This window comes from Simochromis diagramma, unplaced genomic scaffold, assembly GCF_900408965.1.
Source record: "Simochromis diagramma unplaced genomic scaffold, fSimDia1.1 OVJJ01000343.1, whole genome shotgun sequence".
Classification (NCBI taxonomy): domain Eukaryota; kingdom Metazoa; phylum Chordata; class Actinopteri; order Cichliformes; family Cichlidae; genus Simochromis; species Simochromis diagramma.
The window spans coordinates 9,531,106-9,555,207 of record NW_024386831.1 but is presented as its reverse complement, the minus strand read 5'-3'; the positions used below and the strand labels follow the sequence as shown (position 1 = coordinate 9,555,207).

The 24,102-nt window shown below is 45.3% G+C and overlaps 2 protein-coding genes and 1 pseudogene across 2 annotated transcripts; all 3 read left to right on the top strand.

Moving 5' to 3' along the window:
* Positions 1-3,191: 3,191 nt before the first annotated feature.
* LOC120731303 (olfactory receptor 6C4-like) lies at positions 3,192-4,246 on the top strand. The gene has a single exon (XM_040028280.1). It carries the CDS (start codon positions 3,192-3,194, stop codon positions 4,131-4,133), a length of 942 nt encoding a protein of 313 aa, XP_039884214.1. The 3' UTR covers positions 4,134-4,246.
* A 3,574-nt stretch (positions 4,247-7,820) lies between these two features.
* On the top strand, positions 7,821-12,639 carry LOC120731389 (annotated as a pseudogene).
* Positions 12,640-16,779: 4,140 nt separating this feature from the next.
* On the top strand, positions 16,780-18,166 carry LOC120731299 (olfactory receptor 11A1-like). Its single transcript, XM_040028277.1, has one exon. It carries the CDS (start codon positions 16,780-16,782, stop codon positions 17,719-17,721), a length of 942 nt encoding a protein of 313 aa, XP_039884211.1. The 3' UTR covers positions 17,722-18,166.
* The last annotated feature ends 5,936 nt before the right edge of the window (positions 18,167-24,102 follow it).

Here is a 24,102-nt window from a genome sequence, read left to right as displayed (position 1 = left end):
AGCATTTGCAGTCTGGACTGGGATTAGGTTGCACATTTCCAGATAAAAGAAGCAGAAGAACAATAAAACATTTTCTTTTCACAGATTTTTTTTGTAGGATTACAGACTGATTTCTCTTAGTGCCCGATCTCTTTGGGGGGTGAGAAGATTGGAAAATAAACCAGTAATATGGAATGAATAAATCAGTTAAATCAGTTGAAATGAGATCTCTGCTGATGATCACGTTTGAGAAACTTCTAAAAGATGTAAAATCCCACCTTGTTCCCTTTGAGAGGAGTAAGAAGTATGGTGTCTCTTGCTCCACAGACTGTTCCTGCACCTCATGTAGACAAAAAGCGGTCTTCATTACAGGGTGGTTCTGGGAATGTACCAGGGCCAGGTGGCGAAACAGACCATCGTCCGCCGACGGGCTGTAGTGACCTTCTTGCTTGTGGGAGGCTGAGTCATCAAAAGGGTAACTGGTGACCACAGTGCCACCATGCAGGCCCCCTGACAGCACAAATCCCCTCTCCTGGATCCATCTCATCACCTCCATCACCTCGGGGATATCAGCTGGATCCACGGTGGCCAGATTATAGCCAAGGGCTAATTTCCAGCTGTTGTCCGGAGACTGTAGTTTGGGTACAGCAGGTGGAGGCGCGTTGGTGGCCAAGGCCGCCGAGGTGGAGGTCCAAGCAGCCGAGGTGGAGGCCCAAGCAGCTGAGGTGGAGGCCCAGGCAGCCAAGATTGAAACCCAGGCAGCCGAGGTGGAGACCCAGGCAGCCGAGGTGGAGGACTGAGCAGTTGAGATGGAAGCCCAGCTAGCTGAAATGAAGGCCCAGGCAGCCGAGGTGGAGGACTGAGCAGTTGAGATGGAAGCCCAGCTAGCTGAAATGAAGGCCCAGGCAGCCGAGGTGGAGGCCCAGGCAGCTGAGGCAGAGGCCCAGGCAGCTGAAATGGAGGCCCAGGCAGCTGAGGTGGTAACCCAAACAGCAGAAGTGGAGGCCCGGACAACAGATGCCATCATTCGGAGCAACCCTCGGCTTACTCAGCTTTCTACGGACATTGTACTGGGCAGCTCCATAGCTGCCTGGAGGGAGCAAGTCAGGGCTGGCGAGCTTGCTCTCTCTACCTCCACCTCCACTTCTTTTCCGCCGCCCCAGGACAACACACACTCACCACCAGCCTCAACGCTACCACAGACTTCCTCTCCTTCCACACGCCAGCCGGGACCTCTTTCACCTGCCTTTTTCCTGGCAGCTATGTGGTCGGACGATGAAGAGGTCTCCGTTTCTCCGCCAGTTTCAGTTCCCTCATTCAGAAGGAAACGACGCCACCGTCGCTCCTCTCCTCAATCTTCTGTTCTGCCACCTGTTGTTCCCGCTGGGGGTTCTGGAGAACCGCTCCAGCCATCTTCCGTCTCCGCTGAAGGGTCCGAGGAACCACTTCAGCCGTCTCTTCCCGCTGGAGGGTCCGAGGAGCCCGTCCAGCCTCCTGCCTCGTCGGCTAGGGGGCCCGAGGAGCCCGTCCAGCCTCCACCTGCGGCTCCCACGCCGTCGCCTGCAGCGCCACCACCTTCGCCTGGTCCAGCCTCCGAGCCTTCACCCTCGCCTGGTCTAGCCTCCGAGCCTTCAGCTCCGCCTGGTCCAGCCTCTGAGCCTTCAGCTCCGCCTGGTCCAGCCTCCGAGTCTTCACCCTCGCCTGGTCCAGCCTCGGAGCCTTCCGCTCCGCCTGGTCCAGCCTCGGAGCCTTCCGCTCCGCCTGGTCCAGCCTCGGCCTCTGCGTTTCCTGGTCCAGCCTCGCTCCGTCTAGCTTCGTCTGCGCCTGAGGTCCCCATGCTGTCTGGTCCTGCACGTCCCGTCCGGGCTGCACGTCCTGCACGTCCCGTCCGGGCTGCACGTCCTGCACGCCCTGCACGTCCTGTCCGGCCTGCTCGTCCTGCATGTCCTGTTCGGCCGATGACTGGACGTCGTTGCCATCATGGCCGGCTCCCTGAACTACGGCGCCGTCATGGACAGCCCCCTGAACTACGTCGCCGCCGGTGCCTCCCGCCCGGCCGGCCTCCTGAACTGTTTTCTGGGTTCTTGGGCCGTCAGCCTCCGGGCCGCCCCCCTGAACTGCCCGGGTTTGGACTGTTGTGCCGTCAGCCTCCGGGCCGGCCCCCTGAACTTTTCGAGACTGTTGCCTGGGTCTCTGCGCCTTTCATGGGCTCTTTTGTTTGTTTGCTTTTGGACTGTTCCTGGGCCTCAGTGCTGTTGTTTTGGACTTTGTTCCCTGTGTTTTGGTTTCTGGCTCGTTGTGTTTCATTTGTTTCCAATATCAAGTAAATACAGGGAGGGCATTGGCAATACCAATAGAGATACCAATACTTTTAACCTATAAATCAGCTTATATAGTGAAAAAGAGTGTTTCATGATTTATGAGAATTATCATCAACATGCAAGTTCTGAACAAATTTCAATGATGACTAAATCTCTGTGATCACTAAATCACAAAACACACCTTTCAGCTTTTCGTGTATTTTGAAACTGTATGTTATGGAGAGCTGGCATCTAAATGTGCCTGTCTCGATAGCACTTTGGGGCAATTTCTGTTGTTCAGATGTGCTCTAAGCTATAAATAAAGCAGACGTGACAACAGTGACTTGATGTTACTGATGAGGGGGCTGATGTACCGGCTGACTTCCTTTTAGAAATTGTGAGAGCCAAACATAAGAACCTTAAAGATAACTTGTTACTGTTTAGGCTACATTTGTTTTCTGTAAAGAAATGTAACCACAGTACATACTAACGGGGTTTGGCGGCGTAACCCAACGCTGAACGCTAGTCATTGCACGTGCAAATCCGCAAAAGATGCAAAAACGCCCCCTCAAAAAAATTTCTCATCCATCCATTCATATTATAAAATGAAACATATATGGCAAAACAATTTCTGTTGTATGTGTGAAAAAAGTGCAGAAATTGTATTTTCAAAAGTAAATAAATAAAAAAAAAAAAAACAAGAAATGAAAGCATCCCTAACTTGATGCACCACTTCAAGCTAACTACGTAATGCCGTTAACCCAAAGCGTATATAAACCTCTGGTGACATACTCTTTGAGGGAGACAGTCGACAGACAGTCTTTTTTACTGTGACACTAATTTCTACAAATGTAATGTTCTCTTGTTGCAAGTGTGAAATGACACCTTAAAAAGGTAAACTACAATTTTATTATGGATAATGTGTCAGTGGTTACTGTTTTTACTCTCTCAGGTTTAAGTGGTATAGCAAACTACAAGATCACTATCTTTATTTTTACTTTACTGTGTTACTGTGTGATTTGGCTGGTAAATTTGACGATAATTGTGACAGTCATTGTGGATAAAAGCCTTCATGAACCCATGTACATCTTCCTCTGCAATCTGTGCTTCAATGGACTCTATGGGACAGCTGCATTTTATCCCAAGTTTCTCTACGATCTTCTGTCCACCAGTCATGTCATCTCTTATGCAGGATGCCTTTTACAGGGTTTAATGGTGCACTCTTCAATTTGTACGGACTTCTCTCTTCTAGCTCTCATGGCATATGACAGATACGTGGCTATATGTCGACCTCTTGTGTACCACTCTCTGATGACTACACAAAGAGTTTGTATCTTTGTATTTTTTGCTTGGATTACTCCCTTTTACCTGATATTAATGAGTACAATAACAACAGCAACATCGAGGTTATGTGGCTCACACATACCAAGAATTTACTGTATAAACTGGTTAATTTCTAATCTAGCTTGCTCTGCCTCTGTAGCTACAATTATTATTCCTGCTTTTAATTACACCTTTTATTTTGGTCATGCCGTTTTTGTTTTCTGGTCTTATGTACATCTGATCAAAACGTGTCAGTCATCCAAAGAAAACTGGAACAAATTCATGCAGACATGTGTACCACATTTATTCTCTTTAGCAGTCGTTGTTCTGTCTTTTCTTTTTGATATGTTATACATGCGATTTGGCTCAAAGGAAATACCACAAAGTTTTGAGAATTTCATGGCAATGGAGATTCTCTTCATTCCACCAATTATTAATCCCCTCATGTATGGATTCAAACTGACACAAATTAGAAACAGAGTTTTGAATTTTATATGTGGTAAAAGTTCAGCTTTTATATTAAAGTCATGAGTGTGTCTGTTTATATTTGTACATATTTAATTCAAGAGAAATGTGAACTACATTGTTAATTAATAGACACTGTGACATATACATATTATTTCTAGGTTGTCTTCATTAATTGAAATATAAGCATCAGACCTCCCTTTGAGTTTGAACATATAAACTAAACACATTTCCTGTACATTCATTTATTTACACTTTTTTCTTTTCTAATAAAATAATGAGTTTTATTTAGTTACATCTTACTTTGAAGTCCAGCTTCTTTTTCTGGTTGACTGAGATGTTTTCTTTCACCTATGTTAGTTATACATACCTATACCTACCTTTGGTCCAGAATTGCATTGTCGGGTAATTACTGAAAATCTCAGCCACTAATTTATTTACTAAAATAATAGTGTTGTTTTTTTCTTACACAGTCTCTTTTTGAGCTTGATGGTTCACTTCACACCTGGGGTTCACTGTTCAGGGTTGCCACCACAACAGGCCCTTACAACTGTACAGGCCACAGATCAGTACATGTTCCTTACCTCAGCAACAGAGGTGAGAAACACAATCCATTCAGGCTTAATGACCCCAGCCACACTTGTGATGCTGCTGAAGCTCTGTCAAGTTAAAAAAACTTCCTGAACTAGGCCTCTCCATACCTTAAGTCTGAAAATAGTCTTTTTCTTTACATATAAAATTAAGTAATAATTGGATTTATATAGCGCTTTCAAGGCACCCAAAGCGCTTTACAATTCCACTATTCATTCACTCTCACATTCACACACTGGTGGAGGCAAGCTACAGCCACAGCTGCCCTGGGGCAGACTGACAGAAGTGAGGCTGCCATATCGCGCCATCGGCCCCTCTGGCCATCACCAGTAGTTAGTTGATCAATCATTTGTATGAATTGTGAAATGGATTAATGAACTGGCACCAACAGTTGAAAGCAACTAACTGGAACCGAGTGTTATTGATTTTTAACCCAGTGAGTTGTCTTTATTAAAACAGAATGACACACTTTATTCGAGGAGTGTACAGACTTGCTTTAGCTTTTGAATTAAAATAAAAAGGCTAAATAGTATTAAACACCGAGATAAAAATCAATATAAAGCAGCTAAGCATACATTGTGGGGGTATTAAAACTAGAGATGGACCGATCCGATATTACGTATCAGTATCGGTCAGATACTGACATAAATGACTGGATCGGATATTGGAGGGAAATAAAAAATATAATCCGATCCATTAAATATCAAAAAAGCACCTCACAAAACTTGCGACACACCGTAACTCGGCTCATAACCGTAGCACGTTGGAGCAGTGTGCTCACCTGATAGAGCAGCTGTGTGTATTTGTAGCTGCCCTACCAAACCAGCATTTCATCTCCGAGGAAGTTATCCCAGAGAGAAGTAAAGCAAGTGTGTAAGTTCGTCTCTGAATGTTTGTAAAGCATTCCCACGTTAAGCTTAACAACCGATATATGGAGCGACTGCCTCTTCTCTCTCCCTCCCTCTCCTGCTGCTACTTCAATCACGAAACTGATTAATGATCAGCTGATCGGCTTTTCTGTCGCGAGTCCGTCTCTCGTCTTTGTTTTTGGCCCACTTTGCACCAGAAAGAGGAAACCAGCGGCTGAATAACAGCAGCACGTTTAACCTTGATAAGCTGTTGTTAGAATTTATTTAATATTACTTTCTATACCAAGATCCTTTTCTACATAGCTGACGGCTGGTAACTGCGCAGGGGCGGATCTAGCAAAGTTTAGCCAGGGGGGCCAATACGGCATGAACAGGGAAAAGGGGGGCACAAAGACATATTTTTCTTTCTTATTCTCATTTAAAATGTCTAGCTTTTAATAAATAATTATCTGAATCTTAAACCAAAGTTTTAATCTGATGTAAAATGTATAGAAGTCCATTACTGTATATAGTAACTGTTAAGTCTAATATACCCTAGTGAGCTAGTACTTTTTCCTTTGGGAAGACACCATCTGTGCCGTCTGCAAAGATGTTGAATCTATTTAATTATTCTTGAAAAGTAATTTAATTGTGTGCATTTTTTTTCACACTGCATCAAATTAAAGTTGATTACGTCGATTAAGCATCATGAGGGTGGGGGGTGGTTCCCTTTTTTTTTTTTTGCTGGGAGTTTGCAACCCTATTAGTTAGGTTGCTTAATATTTCTGCTAAGTACTCTGTAAAATACCAGAATAGGAAGGATGGAGTAGGTTTAAGTTTATTAGATTGATCAGTATTGCTGAACTATGAAATATTTTGGGTGCAGTGTATTTTTTACATACAGGTATAACAGAATAGATTTAGTGTTGTTGTTTATTTAAACTTGAGTATGAACTCATACATAATGCAGCAAGATATTAATAAACAGTTTTATTGATTAAAAAACACACTATATCGGATTCATATCGGTATCGGCAGATATCCAAATTTATGATATCGGTATCGGTATCGGACATAAAAAAGTGGTATCGTGCCATCTCTAATTAAAACCAAACATTATACTATTTATAGTATCAACTGAACCTTATCCTTGCAAACTACAAATATTGCTCACAAAGATTTAGACAGATTTGTGAACAATATTTGAGAGTAATTGGTCTTTTGTGTATGTAGAAAATGTTTCAGATCTTTGAGTTCAGCTCATGAGAAATGGGAGCAAAAACAAAAGTGTTGCATTTATATTTTTATTGAGTGTATAATGAATCTTGTCTTCTATTTACATTTCCCTTAAGACACCCAAAACACACTTCTGAAAACATTTTATTACAAATGATGGTACTGATTGTACCAGTCTTTACTTTCAGCTGGATAAGCTGTGTTTGGAACAGAAATAATAACATATGGTATTTGTAACATAAAGTGTTTTCCACCTTTCTGTATTTGTTTCTTTTTTGCATTTATTTATGTGTATTTATTTATATGTTTCAGATTTTTTATATTAGATAAAGAAAACCTGAGTAAATATAAAATGCAGTTCTTTTTCTAACTTCGCTCGGTGTTTCACTATGGGAATCGCCTCGGCGTGACCAACTACGGAAGCTCTAATGACACCACGTCTGTCTATGACAGACCTGTCGAGCCGTGCTCAGGGCTCCGCCCCCTCATACTAACACGGCCGACCAGCTCCTCCTAACTCATTCTCGCTTTCTTCCCGTGAGAAACTACTTTGAGCTCCCTCAGCGAATCCAGGCTAACTTGATTAGCTGCTTAACAGTTCTCAGGTGTCCCGTGTAGGAGTACGTCGCCGAACGCAGTTTTTCCGGTTCCAGTTTGGATCGTGCTGAGTAAGTCCTTCGAAAGAAGTGTACTTAGAGTTGCACTGTGGAACAGCAACCGTGTCAGGCGAGCTGTCCCAGCGGTTCCTGGTTTTAGTTAGCGAGGTAGCCGACGTTGTGTGACTCGGGCTAACGTGTTACGGCGAGCTGTTCGTTCAGTGTCCGGCTAGCATTAACTTGTTAGCAGGCCACGAACCACATTAGCGTCTCACTAGCATTAGCTTGTTGGTCGATCTAGGGTTCGGTTAGCATTAAGTTGCTAACGATATTGGCTAGCGGAGAGCAGCTAACGGGTCACGACGAGCTGACTCCCGCCGCGACTAGATCGGATTTAACACCCGCTGCTAGTCCTAGCTACTTACGGGCTAACGTGTCGAGACGAGCCTGGTGTAGCCGAGTCTCACCCCTTTCCGCTAACCATGTCTACGGCTCCTACTCCCGCCAAAAGGTCAGAGCCGAAGGCTAAAGAGGCTGCATGCCGCCCGTGCCCCGCATCATGCGGTGCCACCATCTCGGGCAGGGACCCTCATCCAATGTGCATCGTCTGTATGGGTGCCAAGCATGCTCAGGCTTCACTGGCGGACCCTCAGGGATGCCCACACTGTGCTTTGATGCCAGAGAAAGTCCTGGAAAGGAGGCTGAGAGTAGCAGTGACGAACAGTCAGGACCCCTGCATGTCGGCTGCTACTGCTACGAGCAATATCCGTCATCCGCGAGCCTCCACAAGCTGGGCGGACATGATGGAAGAAGAGTCCCCGCTCATGCCCCCATCATTCGAGGACCTCCTCGATCAAAACGTGGGTGAGCCGGGTGGCGAGGACGCGGAGGGCGATGCCGACTCCGACCTCCTCGACCTGGAGGACATGGATGAGGAACAGGAGGATGACTCTACCTTTCCTCCCCAGCAGTCCAGGCCACCGAGTGGGGCTGAAGTTGCACCCCTGGCGGACAGCAATTTGTACGAGGTCTGCAAACGGGCTGCTGCCAAACTAGGCATTCCATGGCCAGCCGCCCAGGATTCCGAAGGGGCAGAACGCGACCTGTATGACGGCAAGAGGCTCCCACCAGCCTTGCCGCCATCGAAGCAGCTTCTGCCAGCAGTCCCGGCCTGCATGAAAGAAATGAGTCGCTATTGGTCAAGCCCTTTTAAAAGCAAGCTTTCGACCAAGGGCTGCTCTAAGCTTGAGATCCAGGGGATGGGTGAACTGGGGCTGACCAAACCCCCAGCAGTGGAGCCTTCAGTGGCGTATCACCTTCACCCTAACCGCAGGGCAATCTCAGCTTCTTCTAGCATTTCTTTGCCCAACAAGATAGATCGCCTCACGGCATCTATTTATCAAAGGACGTACAAATATGCTGCACAGTCAGTATGCTCGCTTAATGCAGTCACACTGCTATCAGCATATCAGGCAGAAATTCTGGAAGACATGGGCCGTCAGCTTGACTCGGGTTCCCCGAACCCAGCCCTCTGGCATGAAATCTGCATGGTTAATGATCTCATTCTTCGCTCCTCCAGGGGAGCAGTCCAAGGGTGTGGCCGCGTTATGGGCCTTGCAGTCTCGGGTGAGAGAGCCTTGTGGCTAAACCTGTCAGGCCTAGGTGATGCTCAGAAGGCTGAGGTCATGGATGCAGCCTATGACCCAACCAAGGGTCTCTTTGGCCCAGCCCTGGAGAGAATGAGAGAAACAAGCACCTGCAGAAAGCAGGAGGGAGAAGTATTCAACCTCTGCTTACCCAGGAAACCTAACTCTCAGCCCCAGCAGGTGCCAAGAGCTGGCTTTGCAGCAACAGCAGCAGCTGTGAGAGGGAGACAGAGTGGGGTCAGAATGCAGAGAGGAGCAGGAGGCCAGCAGGGTGCCCACCAGGCCAAGGCAGAGAACCTTGGGGCAAGCATTCCTTTGCAGCAGTTGCTGCAAAGAACAAGCCGTCACACCCCGGAGAGGGGAAAAAGAAGCGGTCAGCCTAGCACACCTGCAGCATTCTGTGTCACCCCTCTTTTCTTCCCCAAAGAGAAGGAAGGTTTTAGAAGGAGTAACCAAATCACTCCAAAGTTCAGGGTCTCCGGAAGTTTCCAGTTCACCAGGAGCACCCTCTCAGTCTCCTCCTCCAGTTCAGGGAGGACAGACTTATGGACAAATGGCACAGTGTCACCAAACACTTCTAAGCACTCTGTCTGTGTCACCAAGCACTGCCCAGAGTCATCAGACACTTCACTGTGGTTTGGGGGTAACAAAAGAAATAAAACGTGCATTTCTGCAGCCAGGCAGTTTGCCAAGGGCAGAATGTCCCCCCAGTTTCAAAATAAAAACAAAAGGAGGTGGGGTGCCCCCGGCCTCTCGGCCTGGGGCTCGGTCACTCAGGCACAGTTGGCTGCCGGCGGAGCTCACGGGTGCGTCACTGCAACTCCCCCTGGCTTCTGCTCCGCGGCTGCTGAGTGAGCCCTCATCTGGGACTCTCCTCAGCTCTTACTGGGACAGTGGCGCGGCTGCCCCTCTGTTGGTCTTCCTTGGTCTCTTGTGTTCTGGGGGCCTCTGGATGTCTGGAGTTTGATCTCTTCCATACCTGCTTCATGCCCTGGAGGACAGGGCTGTGGCTCCCCACACTCCCTAGCAGATCGTTACATGGAGAAACCTTTGGAATGCAAGCATGCTGATCCACACAGGTATGCACACAGGTGTACACACGGGTATTCACAGACGCGGACTACAGCTTTCTTGGCTGCTGCCTCAAAGCACATTGTGCGCTGTCTATCTTGCGTGCTGCACAATATCGTTTATTATTTAGTATCTACTGATATCTACTGCTAGCTAGTTTATTGTGATGGTGCCGTTTTTTTATTTATTATGTTGCTCTTTGTTGTTTGCTTTCTCTTCTGTTTTTTTTCTCCATACAGGTGACCCAGGAGTTTTGTTCTTTTTTTTTTTTTTTTTTCTTTCTTCCCCCCTTCTCACCGTCTCTTCTCCCCTTTGGTTTTCTTTCTCTCCCTCTCTTTCTTTCATTCTTTCTCCCTGTCCTATCCTCTAGTCATGTCTGTCCCGTTTGTAGCAACTGAAAATAAAATAAATTCATAATTATAATAAAGGTCAATCAAATGGACCAATATGGCAAGGCCATGACGATCCACTTGGTAAAATAAATCCGCTTGGCATCTTTCTTGGCCTTAAGACAACAATTCTGATGGCTATAGATCCAAACGGGACACAAAAAAAAAATAATAATAATAATAATAATAATAATAATAAAAACAAAAGAAAATCACTGCAATTTGTCTTTGTTCCCAGCGGGGGGAGTTCACGCTCTTCCCGAGGGGGAGAGCCCCAACTCCTTCCGGGAGACAGGGGTGACGTCACGCTACCGCTTCTTCAGAGGCCCGCTCGCAGCGCGGCTGGAGCGGTGGCGCGCATGCGCAGTTCATCCCTAGGTCTTGTCAACCATTTCCCATGGTTACAGACTACAGTTTGCGGCAAAACCACCGAGTTTCAGCGGAGTGTTGGCTTCTGTGGCCAGTCGTGATTCAGCCAATGTGCTGGAGGAGGAAATATCCTCCCTGTTACACAAACAGGCGATCGGAGCGGTTCTGAGCGAAGAAGCTCAGCAGGGCTTTTACTCCCGCTATTTCCTCATCCCGAAAAAGGACGGAACGTCGCTCCGTCCTATTCTGGATCTGCGTGTGTTAAACAAGCACTTGAGAAAGTACACGTTCAGAATGCTCACACACAAGACACTTTGCTGCTCAATTCACACAGGCGATTGGTTTGTTACAATCGACCTATCAGACGCATATTTTCACATCGCCATTTATCCTCCACACAGGAAATATCTCAGGTTCGCTTATCAGAGCGTAGCGTACGAGTTTCAAACTATCCCATTCGGGCTATCCTTAGCTCCAAGGGTGTTCAGCAAATGTGTGGAGGCAGCGCTGTCTCCGTTAAGGAACAGCGGCATCAGAATATTCTCTTACATAGACGATTATCTAATATGCTCACGATCGCGCGAGTAGGCGATCAAAGACTCCGAGGTGGTAGTGAATCACCACACGGAGCTTGGGTTCACAATCAACCACTTGGAAAAAGAGCCACTTGGAACCTGCACAGTTTACAGAGTATCTGGGGCTCAGAATAGACTCCATCTCTTATCGTATCGCACTTTCAGAGCGGAGGATCGCATCCTTCACTCACTGTCTTTCCCGTTTTCAGCTGGGGAAAGTCGTGCAGTTCCGACTCTGTCTCCGCCTCCTCGGCCTCATGGCCTCGGTGATACATTTGGGGCTGCTTATGATGAGAGATTTTCAGCGGTGGGTCGCTTCTCTGCAGCTGTGCCCTCGCCGACATCTCAGTTGTGGTGTAAAAATAACGCAGCCGTGTATCGCGGCTCTCCGGCCTTGGAGGAGCCTGACAGCTCTCGCGGCGGGGGTACCGCTCGGGGCAGTATCATCCAGGGTGACGCTGACCACAGATGCATTCCTGTCAGGTTGGGGTGCAATTATGTTGGGCAGAGCAGTGAATGGCGTTTGGTCACAGAGACTCTCTCTGAATCACATAAATGTGCTGGAGCTCCGCGCGGTGCTCCTAGCCTTACGGCATTTTCTGCTGTATCTCCGGGGTCAACATGTTTTAGTGAAAACAGAGAACTCCACTGTAGTTGCTTATATCAACCGCCAGGGCGGCACCCGTTCCCGGCAGCTACACAGGTTAGCCAGGGAAATAATTATGTGGAGCAGCACTCGGCTCCTCTCCCTTCGGGCAACTCACGTGCCAGGAATTCTGAACAGGGGGGCGTACCTCCTGTCCAGAGGAAATCCACTGTTCGGAGAATGGAGGCTTCACCCAAAGGGGGTGGAGCAGATTTGGCAGAGATACGGCCGGGCTGCCGTAGATCTCTTCGCCTCGCGAGAAAACACACAGTGCCCTCTGTTTTTCTCCCTGTCAGACGCACACGCGCCACTGGGCGTGGATGCGCTGGCCCATCCATGGCCGAAAACTCTGCTGTATGCTTTCCCTCCCCTCAGCCTGATCTCCCCAACACTGATCAGAGTGAGGGATCTGGGGCTGTCTCTGATTTTAATAGCTCCACGGTGGCCATCCAAACACTGGATAGCAGAAATCATCCAGCTTCTGGTGGACGAGCCATGGCCACTCCCCATCCGCAGGGACCTTCTGTCTCAGGCGCGGGGGGAGATATACCATCCCCATCCAGACCAGGTTGCTCTGGGCCTGGCCCGTGAAAGGTGGAATTTGAAGGCAGCAGGCATGCCTCCGAAGGTTATTGAAACCATTCAGAATGCCAGAGCCTCCTCCACTCGTTCCATTTACAGCAGTAAATGGCGTGTTTTTGAGGAGTGGTGCCATGAAAAGCAGATTATCCCTTTTCAGTGTTCAGTGGTGGAGCTGTTGTGTTTTCTTCAAGACTTGCTGGACAAAAGGAAAGCTTTTTCCACTATAAAGGTCTATTTAGCAGCTATTTCAGCCTGCCACGTGGGGTTTGGTGATAAACCTGCCAGGCAGCACCCCCTTGTATGTCGCTTCATGAGAGGGGTGCGTCGAACGCTCCCAGTTTCTAGACTACTGGTCACTTTATGGGATCTGTCAGTCGTTTTAGACGCCCTCTCCCACCACCCCTTTGAGCCTATTGGGGCAGTATGGTTGAAGTTTCTCTCTCTTAAAACCACTCTGCTGTTGGCTCTAACCACAGCCAAGCGAGTTAGTGAATTACAGGCTCTGTCTATTAACCCCTCTTGTCTACAGCTGGCCCCGGGACTCACTAAAGCACTCCTGAGGCCTAACCCAGCCTTTGTCCCTAAAGTGTTGGAAACGTCGTACAGGTGCTCTACAGTAGAGCTCCTAGCTTTTCACCCCCCTCCATTCTCTTCAGAGAGGGAGCAGAGGCTGAACACTTTGTGCCCTGTCCGGGCCTTGGGGACTTATGTAGACAGAACAGCTGGATTCAGGAAGTCGGATCAGCTGTTTGTTTCCTGGGCCTCCCCTCACAAGGGCAGACCCGTATCATGCCAGAGGCTAGCTCATTGGATTGTAGAGGCCTTAGCTCTGGCTTATAGCTGTAAGGGCTTGCAGGCCCCCCCGGGACTCCGAGCACACTCCACTAGGGGTGTGGCCACATCCTGGGCGTTGTTCAGAGGAGTATCAGTCCAGGATATTTGTGCGGCAGCAAGCTGGGCTACGCCGCACACGTTTGTCCGGTTTTATCGGCTGGATGTTGCACAGTCATGTGCACAGTCATGGCTCAGACGGTGCTGGATTCGGGTGCCTCAGGTTCGACCTGAGATCCTGGAGTAGCACTGGAAAGTAGCTTCGGGAGCTGGCGCAAATCCGGGAGTGGGCCATATCTCCCATAGTGAAACACAGAGCGAAGTTAGAAAAAGAATGTTGGGTTACTTAACGTAATCCCTGGTTCTTTGATAACAGAGTGAGGTGTTTCACCAACACGTCCCTCATTAGACATGGAAAGAAATCTGCTTGGAATGAGTTAGGAGGAGCTGGTCGGCCGTGTTAGTATGAGGGGGCGGAGCCCTGAGCACGGCTCGACAGGTCTGTCATGGACAGACGTGGTGTCATTGGAGCTTCCGTAGTTGGTCACGCCGAGGCGATTCCAATAGTGAAACACCTCACTCTGTTATCAAAGAACCAGGGATTACGTTAAGTAACCCAACGTTTTGAAATGACAATTTTTTCCTTAATTTAATATGGATAATAAAGCTTTCAAAACCTTCCTGGCCCTACGTGGAAAAAGTAATTTCCCCATATCTCCAAAAGTTGATTCTGTTCATCTGGACGTAGCGTTTTGTGGGAGAAACGTTTCGTCACTCATCCAAGTGACTTCTTCAGTTTCAGCTGACTGCAGGTTTCCCCAAATCTTATAAACAGTAAATTTGCATAATGACCAGTGTTGGGACTAACGCATTATTAAGTAACGCATTACAGTAACTACGTTATTATTGTGGTAACGAGCACGGTAACTAGTTATTATGCCAAAATCAGGAACGCGTTAGTCGTTACTGGGATTTAGATAGGGTCGTTACTCGTTACTTCGTGTGGTGGCTATCGCGGAGCTTCCACAGATTCAGTAACATTACAAAGTGGTGGAGGCCAGCAGGTGGATGAAGGAAAAGGGACGCAGAAGGAAAAGAGACCCGAGGCGGCCGCCGGTCCAAGTGTGAACTGAACTTCAGGTAAGAAGTTATGACCTGCAGTATATCTGGGTCAGATATAAACCAAGTTTAGGTGGAGTTTATTTTCGTTATTCTGACTTTTTCCGTACTGTGTACTAGCTAGCATGACGGAGTTTCTATACAGCTGGGTGGGTGTTATGAAGTTAATGATGTTGAACTTTATTTTGTTCATAAGTTATTAGAGTTGCCAACCGTCCCGTCTGGTATTCAGAGAAAATATTACGTGTTTCTTATTGAGGTGAAAAGGAACAGTTTGTCCCGTAATTCAGCTACAATGAAAAAGGCACAAAGCTGGAGTTATTCTGTGTCTTTGCTGCACAGCTGCCTCTTCTTCTTTCATTCTTCCCCCTCCCTCTCCCGTTTCTACTTCAATCATGAAAACTGATCAATGATCAGCTGATCGGCTCTCTTGTTTGTTTATCGCCCACTTTGCGCCGAAAGAGGAAACCAGCAGATGTCGCGCTAAACAACAGCAGCACGTTTAAGTTTGATCAGCTGTTGTTAGAATTTATTTAATATTAATTTCTAGTATCAGCTGATGTTTGCTGGAGCCACAGCTGCAAAAAAGCTGCTGGTCATTATATCGCCAGCCATGTATGCAGCTCATCTGCAGTCTGGTGTTACCTACATCTTCCTATTCAGAAGGCAGAATTTCCGAGTTCTGAGTACAATCGAAAGCACCACGACTGCAGTTTTTGTGTTGATGTAAAAGGCGCACATGACGCTGTGACGTAGGCTAGAATCATGGCAGCAGTCAATGACGGTCCAGGCGTGGGATTTCTCTCGTGGAAATATGCACATTATCTTTTCCTTTCTATTGGTAGGTGGCACAGTGCACTTGTGACAAGTAAGCAAGCTAGAAGACTGGCAAAGTTATGGAAGCAACACATTAACAAGAGAATTCTGAGTAAAACCAAAGTTACTTTCCCTGGTAACTAGTTACTTTGAAAGTAACGAGTAACTTGAAGTAACTGAGTTACTTTTGAGAGAAGTGACTAGTAATGTAACTAAGTTACTATTTTAAAGTAACTTACCCAACACTGATAATGACTGAAACCAGCCCACTGAAGGAACAATGGGCTGGGAGGTCAGTTCCTTAATCATAATTATTCAAATTCTCATGACCATTGATCAACAACCACTGACCAAAACCCACTGATCAATGGCCATGAGTACCATTCACAGAGAGTTGGGCACTGGCTGCAATCACAGCATTGTAAGATGGCGAAAGAGGTACTGCCAAATCAAAAGAACAGTTCCCTCAAGGTGCTTTATTGTAAGGTAAAAACCCTACACTAAACTCAAACATTCAGATAACCCCCTATGAGCAAGCAGTTGGCGACAGTTGGAAGGAGAAACTTTTAACAGGAAGAAATGCCAAGAAAAGGCTCAGGGAGGGGTAGCCAACTGTTGTGACCGATTGGGGGTGATGGGAGTAAGACAAGTCAAAGACAAATAATAACGTTAATAATAACTAATGCATAACTGATTAATAAAGATAGGCTGATCATATTTAAGATTGAAGCATTAATAATTGGTAGGACTTCGTAGAGTAGTCTTGTAGGAAGACAAGTTGGTGGTTTGGAGGAAGTAATCACTGACATTAACTCAGAAAAATCAATTGGCGAGAAAGACTCTAAATAACTATCAATAGCATTGAAATAATAATTATATAATATGATTATATCATGAAATATAGACTTTCAGTAATTTTATTCTCTAAAGGTAAAGATTTGTGAAGAAATCCATGAAGTCATTGCTAATTAATATTATGCTATGACTTTTTTGTCATCCTGGCTACAGTGCTGACAAGAAACCCAAGGTTGTTTTCTATTTTTCTTAACTTCACTGGAAATATCTGCCGTAGTCCTTGGTTCAAGAGATCTTCAATTCCCACCTCTGTCAGAGCTTCAATAGCATTCAGCAGGAGGGCTGTGACACTGAGTCTGAGGAACTTAGACCCTAGGGTCCCCTAGGCTCATTAATTATTTCACTCAAGGAGTTAAAACAGCACTTACATCATGTTAACTATGCAACTGTTCCTGCCACAAACACTATATCAACCCTGGGTCCAAACCCTGCAAGGTATGTGCAAGACAGTCTTCTTTTCCCGTCTAACATTAATTTGTAAAAATTTAATTTACTTATGCAGGTCTGAAATGACACCTAGTAAGGTCAACTAATATTTTACTATGGATAATGTTTCAATAATTACTGTTTTTACTCTCTCAGGTTTAAGTGATATTGCAAACTACAGGGTCATTTTCTTTGTTCTCACTTTACTGTGTTACTGTGTGATTTGGCTGGTAAATGTGACGATAATTGTCACAGTCATTGTGGATAAAAAACTTCATGAACCCATGTACATCTTCCTCTGCAGTCTGTGTTTCAATGGACTCTATGGGACAGCTGCATTTTATCCCAAGTTTCTCTACGATATTCTGTCCACCACTCATGTTATTTCTTATGCAGGATGCTTTTTGCAGGGTTTTGTATTGCACTCTTCAGTTGCTGCTGACTTCTCTCTCCTAGCTCTCATGGCCTATGATAGATACGTGGCTATATGCCGACCTCTTGTGTACCACTCTATAATGACTAAACAAAGAGTTTGTATCTTGATATTTTTTGCTTGGATTATTGCCTTTTATTTTCTGCTTATGAGCACAATAACAACAGCAATATTGAGGTTATGTGGCTCACACATACCAAAGATCTACTGTATAAACTGGTTAATTGCTAATCTAGCTTGCTCTGCCTCTGTAGCTAAAATTGTTATTCCTGCTTTTAGTTACACCTTTTGCTTTGGCAATGTCTGTTTTGTTTTCTGGTCTTATGTACATCTGGCCAAAACATGTCAGTCATCCAAAGAAAACATGGGCAAATTCATGCAGACATGTGTACCACATTTATTCTCTTTAACAGTTGTTGTTGTGTCGTTGCTTTTTGATTTGTTATACATGCGATTTGGCTCAAAAGAAATAGCACAAAGTGTTCAGAATTTTATGGCAATGGAGTTTCTCCTCATCCCACCAATCATGAATCCCCTCATGTATGGATTTAAATTAACAAAAATAAGAAAAAGAGTTTTGAATTTTATATGTGGTAAAAGTTCAGCTTTTAGATTTAAGTCATGAATCGTTTCTGCACAGAGGGGAAAAAACTGTTTATAATGTACATATGTAATTCAAGAGAAATGTGAACTGTATTGTTAATCAATAGACAGTGTAACATGTACATAATCTTTCTAGTCTCGAGATATAGGATGCATTATTTAACTTGGAACACAAATAAAGGCAATTTAAAATAATATTTCGTGTTTTTCTTAGTTTGCATTTTAACGCTAATTTTATCTAAGTTTCTTAGTTAAAATCAGACTTCAAGTATTGTCACAACTGTGGCCTTCCACACATGAGTACCATACATTACATTTAGTGTCTTCAAATGTATCTAAAACTATATTCATAAACGGTTTCTTTCTTGTTATGCTTTTATCTTAAAAGATCTGAATCTCTGTGAGGAGATTCAGGAAACCATGAGCATACAAGACCAGATGTCCACCATCTATTACAGCAGTGTCAAAACTAGTTAACCAGTGGATTTATATGTTTATACATTTCTTATTAGTTTGCAAATGTTGCAAAAAAAATTTAAAAATATATAAATTTGTTACATATATTGACTACAAGCACTTTTATCATATAGACAACACTTTCTCAATAAGCATATGCATCAGAGTGTTCATCTGGTTTTTCCACATTTAATAAAAAAAAGTGAACATTTTTTAAATTTATTTATTTTTGTTTTGCAAATACAAAAACAATTTTCAATTTTATTTAAAACATTTAAATTTAATTTCTACTTTTGATTAACAGCAATATTTTGTTGCAACTAGTTTACCTGTATTTACCTATAATACCCTTAATCCAAAGTTGGGTTATTCAAATGTACGGTGAGGTTATTGTTGAAATTTTCAGGCACTGAGTCAGTTTTTACTGCTTCTTTTCAGGGTTATATATATATATATATTTATAACCACAATGCATAAAAACAGGCGCTTGTCCGTCTGTAGTGTGGTTATATTAAATATAAGAAAAAGAGAGAACTTTAAGAAATGAATATAGCCACTACAGTGACCATCAAAACCATGAAAAAATATTGCCGTAAACAGTTTATTTTGCGATAGCGTAAAAATTAAATGATAGACATTTTTATATCGTCATCCGATATATATCGTTATATCGAACAGCCCTACCTACAACATCATCTTGCAGCAGATGGAGTCACTGTGCATCGTTCAACCATTCGGCGCATTTATGTATGCGAGAGTGATGCAGAGGAAGCCTTTTCTCCGCCCACAGCACAAATAGAGCCGCTTAAGGTTTGCTAAAGCACATTTGGCCAAGCCAGCTTCATTCTGGAATAAGGTGCTGTGGACTGATGAAACTAAAATTGAGTTATTTGGGCATAACAAGGGGCGTTATGCATGGAGGAAAAAGAACACAGCATTCCAAGAAAAACATATGCTGCCTACAGTAAAATATGGTGGTGGTTCCATCATGCTGTGGGGCTGTGTGGCCAGTGCAGGGACTGGGAATCTTGTCAAAGTTGAGGGACATCGTCTTATCAATCGTTAGCTTACTATGCAAACATGACAAGTGAAATCTCCCGCAGCAAGCTTAAACATGTGAGAGGTTGATCGCGCAGAGAATCGCTGAGCTTATGTGAGTGAGTGTATAAAAGCATTTCAGTTCTGCTGAGCCAAATAAGACAGGTCAGGGTGAAGAAGTGACAGCCAAAGAAAAGCTTACCACAAAACGGAGAAGTTATGACAAATCAGACTATAAGGCAAAAAGAAAGTGCAGCTTTATGGTTTCATGGACAAAATAATTTCTGTGGCTGCAATATGATGAGCTAAATAACCAGGGCTGCACATAAGTGGTCCGCAGGTGCGCATTCGCTGTCAAAATAAAAAACACGCACAAGGGTTAGGGTTAAATTTAAAAACTGTACTTTTGAGTTAAAATATATATTTATAATTTTAATAAATGACAAATTAAAAATGCATGAACATTTTTTTGTATCGAAAAAATATCGAACCGTGACACCAAAGTATCGAACCGAACCGAACCGTGAATTTTGTGTATCGTTGCACCCCTAATATATACATACACATATATATATATATAGCGCACTGCACATTCACCCAATGTACATACTATATGTATATATATATATATATATATATATATATATATATATATATATATATATATGTGTATATATATATGTATATATACACATATATATACACACACATATATATATATATATATATATATATATATATATATATATATATATATATATATATATATATACATATATATATATATATATATATATATTAGTATGTACATTGGGTGAATGTGCAGTAGTAGCAGCAACCAGGTGAATTCTGTACATTAATATGAATAGACATCTGACTATTTTACAGGATAGACAATATAAACATATTTAAAATTAAAGGAATTTGGAATGTACATTGTGCCTGGGTTTAGAGTGTCTGGAAGAGTCCTGTCTCAGTCAGTTATAGATGATGTGAGAGGGCGGGTGTGTGTGTTTAGGGCCCGGATGGCTTGGGGATAGAAGCTCCTCTTGAGTCTCTCTGTCCTTGCCCGGATGATGCGAAACCTTCTACCAGATTGCAGGAGTTGGAACAGTTTGTTGCCAGGATGGGACGGGTCCTTCAGTATCTGTGCTGCTCTAGTCCGGCATCTCCTGGTGTAGGTGTCCTGAAGCGGGGGGAGAGCAATCCTGCAGCAGCGTTCTGCTGTACGGATCACTCTCTGGCAGTGTTGGGAAGGTTACTTTTAAAATGTATTCCATTACAGAATACAGAATACATGCCCCAAAATGTATTCTGTAACGTATTCTGTTACGTTACTCAATGACAGTAACATATTCTGAATACTTTGGATTACTTAATATATTATCATGCTTTTTACAACAACGTGAATGTACTATTGCTGTGTGATTTATTACTATTACTGAAGGTCCGCGACTCCGAACTGTAGTAAAGGGACCTCTGACTAATACGGCGGGGTCCCTGTCGGCTCGTAGCCGAAAAATAGCTTTACTTTGTTGTGTGGGTCAACTTTTCTTGCGAGAGACAGAGAGAGGCGTTGAAAGACTGCTCCAACGGAACTTATTGTTTTCGGAGGAAAACACGAACACGGTGTACAGTCGAGTCTTAATAGCTTACTTACAACTGGGCTCCTCAGGCACTCTTCTTGGCTGAAGTGGTTATTATTATATTTACATGCTTCCAGCTCCCGTTTTTCCTCGATGACAACTCGTACTTTTCCACTCCCCTTTATCTCCCTCCTCGCGCTCACAGACCCATAACGTGTATGGCAGTCCATTCTCCCACGGACTACACTGCCCATGATGCTACATTCTTTAGAGCTATGCTTGTAGCATTCTGCCTGTTAGCTTAGCACAACAACAACAACAATGAAAAGGCGCTCTCTCACCCAGGAAACACACAGTCGCAGAGAGAGAGAGAGAGAGAGAGAGCGTCGCCCTGTAACCATGGCAACCCTTAACGCTGCCGCCTGGAACAACAGAACGTAGCTGTCAAACAAAACCCAAACAGTCCTGACCCGCGACAAAATGAAACAGGAAAGTACCGCAGTGTAATCCATTTATTTCAACAATGTAACTGTATTCTGAATACCACCTTTTTAAACGGTAACTGTAACGGAATACAGTTACTCATATTTTGTATTTTAAATACGTAACGAGGAGATGTGGACACCAAGATACTTGAAGGACTGCACCCTCTCCACTGGAGCTCCATTGATGATAATGGGCTTGTAGTCTCTGTGCTGACCCCTTTTGAAGTCCACCACCAGCTCCTTGGTCTTGCTGACGTTCAGCTGGAGGTGGTTGTCCTGGCACCATGATGCCAGATTCTTCACTTCATCCATGTAGGCCGCCTCATCGTTGTTGGAGATGGCACCCAACACCACTGTGTCGTCAGCAAAATTCACAATGTTGTTGGAGCCATGGGTGGCCACACAGTCTGAAGTGTAGAGGGAGTAGAGCAGTGGCGAGAGTAGTGTTGATGGTGATGCTGTTAGAGACGCATCTACCCACCCTCACCACTTGAGTTCTGCCAGTGAGGAAGTCCAACACCCATGCACACAGACGGCTGTTGAGTCCCAGATCCGTCAGCTTTGTGTACAGTCTGCAGGGCACTATTGTGTTAAATGCTGAACTGTAATCAACAAACAGCATTCGCACAAAGTTACCCTGTTTCTTGTCGACGTGGCTGAGGGTGGTGTGCAGGACGTGGGCGATGGCATCCTCTGTGGATCTGTTGGATCGGTAGGCGAACTGCAGCGGATCTGTGGTGTCTGGAATGGAGGAGATGATGTTCTTCAGCAGCCTCTCAAACACCTTCATTACTACCGAGGTCAGTGCAACTGGCCGGTAATCGTTCAGGGATGAGGGTTTGCTGTTCTTGGGCACAGGGATGATGGTGGATCTTTTGAAGCATGTGGGGACCACAGACTTTGCCAGGGACTCGTTGAAGATGTAAGTGAACACACCTGCTAGCTGGTCAGCACAGCAGTGCAGCAGACGGCCGGTGATGCCGTCTGGCCCCGCCGCTTTCCTTGTGTTCACTCTCCTCAATGCCGCTCGGACGTCATGCTCCGCGATGCTGGTCACCGGTCTCTCGCTGATGACGTCACTGTCCTCGGTAGTCAGGCAGTAGATAGCATTAGCCGCCTGGCTAACCTCGAAACGGGCGTAGAACTGATTCAGCTCGTTGGTGAATGCAGAGTCGGCGTTGATCGGCGCAGTGTCCCTGGCTTTGTAGTCCGTAATGGTGCGTAGTCCGTGCCACATACTCCGTGTGCCCTGGTGGAAGCGGGACTCCACACGTTCCCGGTACCAGCGTTTGGCATCTCTCACCGCGCGCTGCACGCCGTATGAGGCCGCTTTGTAGGCGCTCATATCGCCAGTGGCGAGACCCGCGTTGTAGGAGGCGGTCCTGGCGTTTACTGCAGTGCGGATCGATCTGTCCACCCACCGTTTCTGGTTTGGGAATGTGGTGACTCTCGCAGTGGGGATAATCTCCTCGGCTAGCATATTGACGAAGCATACTGCTACTTCCGTAAACTCGTTGATGTCGACTGCGCATGCTCTGAACATGTCCCAGTCCACGTCGTTGAGTGCGTCCTGTAGCGTAGCTTCTGATTGGGCAGTCCACCGTTTTACCTCCCTCGTGGTCACGTCTTCCCTCCGCATGTTTTGGTTATACTGGGGAATGAGGAGAATGGCGTTGTGGTCAGACTTCCCAAAAGCCGGGTGTGAGACAGCTTTGTAGCCCTGCTTGTATGGCGTGTAGCAGTGATCCAAAATACGATCCCCTCTCGTTGGACACGAGACATGCTGGTAGAAGTTTGGCATGACTTGTCTGAGGTCCGCTTTATTAAAGTCTCCTGCTACGATGAGGGCTGCGCCCGGGTCCTTGTTTTGAAGCGAGCTCAGCACATCATGTAATTCGGACAAAGCCATACCTGTGTCCGCTTGGGGTGGGATGTAGACCACCGTGGCGATGACTGAGGTGAACTCACGGGGCAGATAGAAAGGGCGGCACTTAATGCTCAGGAACTCCAGATGTGGCGAGCAGCCACTGGAAAGAGTAGAAATGCTCCTGGCATCACACCACTTTCTGTTTACCATGAAACACACTCCTCCACCTTTGGTTTTGTTTGACTCTGCCGTTCTGTCCGCGCGGAGCACAAAGAATGAATCCGACGGAGTTACGGCCTGGTCCGGCACGGTGGGGGTCAGCCATGTCTCCGTGAAGCACAGAATGTGCATTCCAACTTTAATCACTGCTTTACACAACTGAACATAGAAAGCGCCAAAACCTTCATCCCCTCACTTCCCCTAACCCTGGGTGTGGGTGGAGCCACCTGGTGGTCCGCCACAGTGCGTCCTGAGATTTGATTTTCACCCAGGTGTCATCCACATATCTGAACCAGTGACTTGGTGGTGTTCCAGGCTAGGATAACAAAGCCGTCTTTTCCACTTCTTCCATCTAATTGGCCAGTATGGGAGAAACTGGGGAACCCATGGCACACCCATCGTTCTGCCTGTAGTACTGACCCTTGTATGTGAAATAGGTGGAATTAAGACACAGTTACAAAAGCAAACACACTTGGTCGGTGCTGAGACTGGTCCTGTTGCTGAGATTGGGGTCATCCTTTAATCTCTTACAAACTACCACCACTCCAACTGAAGAGCTCTCAAACTAAACATGAGAATCCCTAAACTGGGGAAACCAAGCAAATAAAAACAAAATCTGGAACACTTGAAAAACCTTGGAATTTTAGGAAAAACATGGAGAAAACGCAGATAAATGACAACAGGTAAAGGAAGACAAAGGACTAAATACACAAAGGATAACAAGGGGATGAGAACCAGGAGGGAAGCAAAGC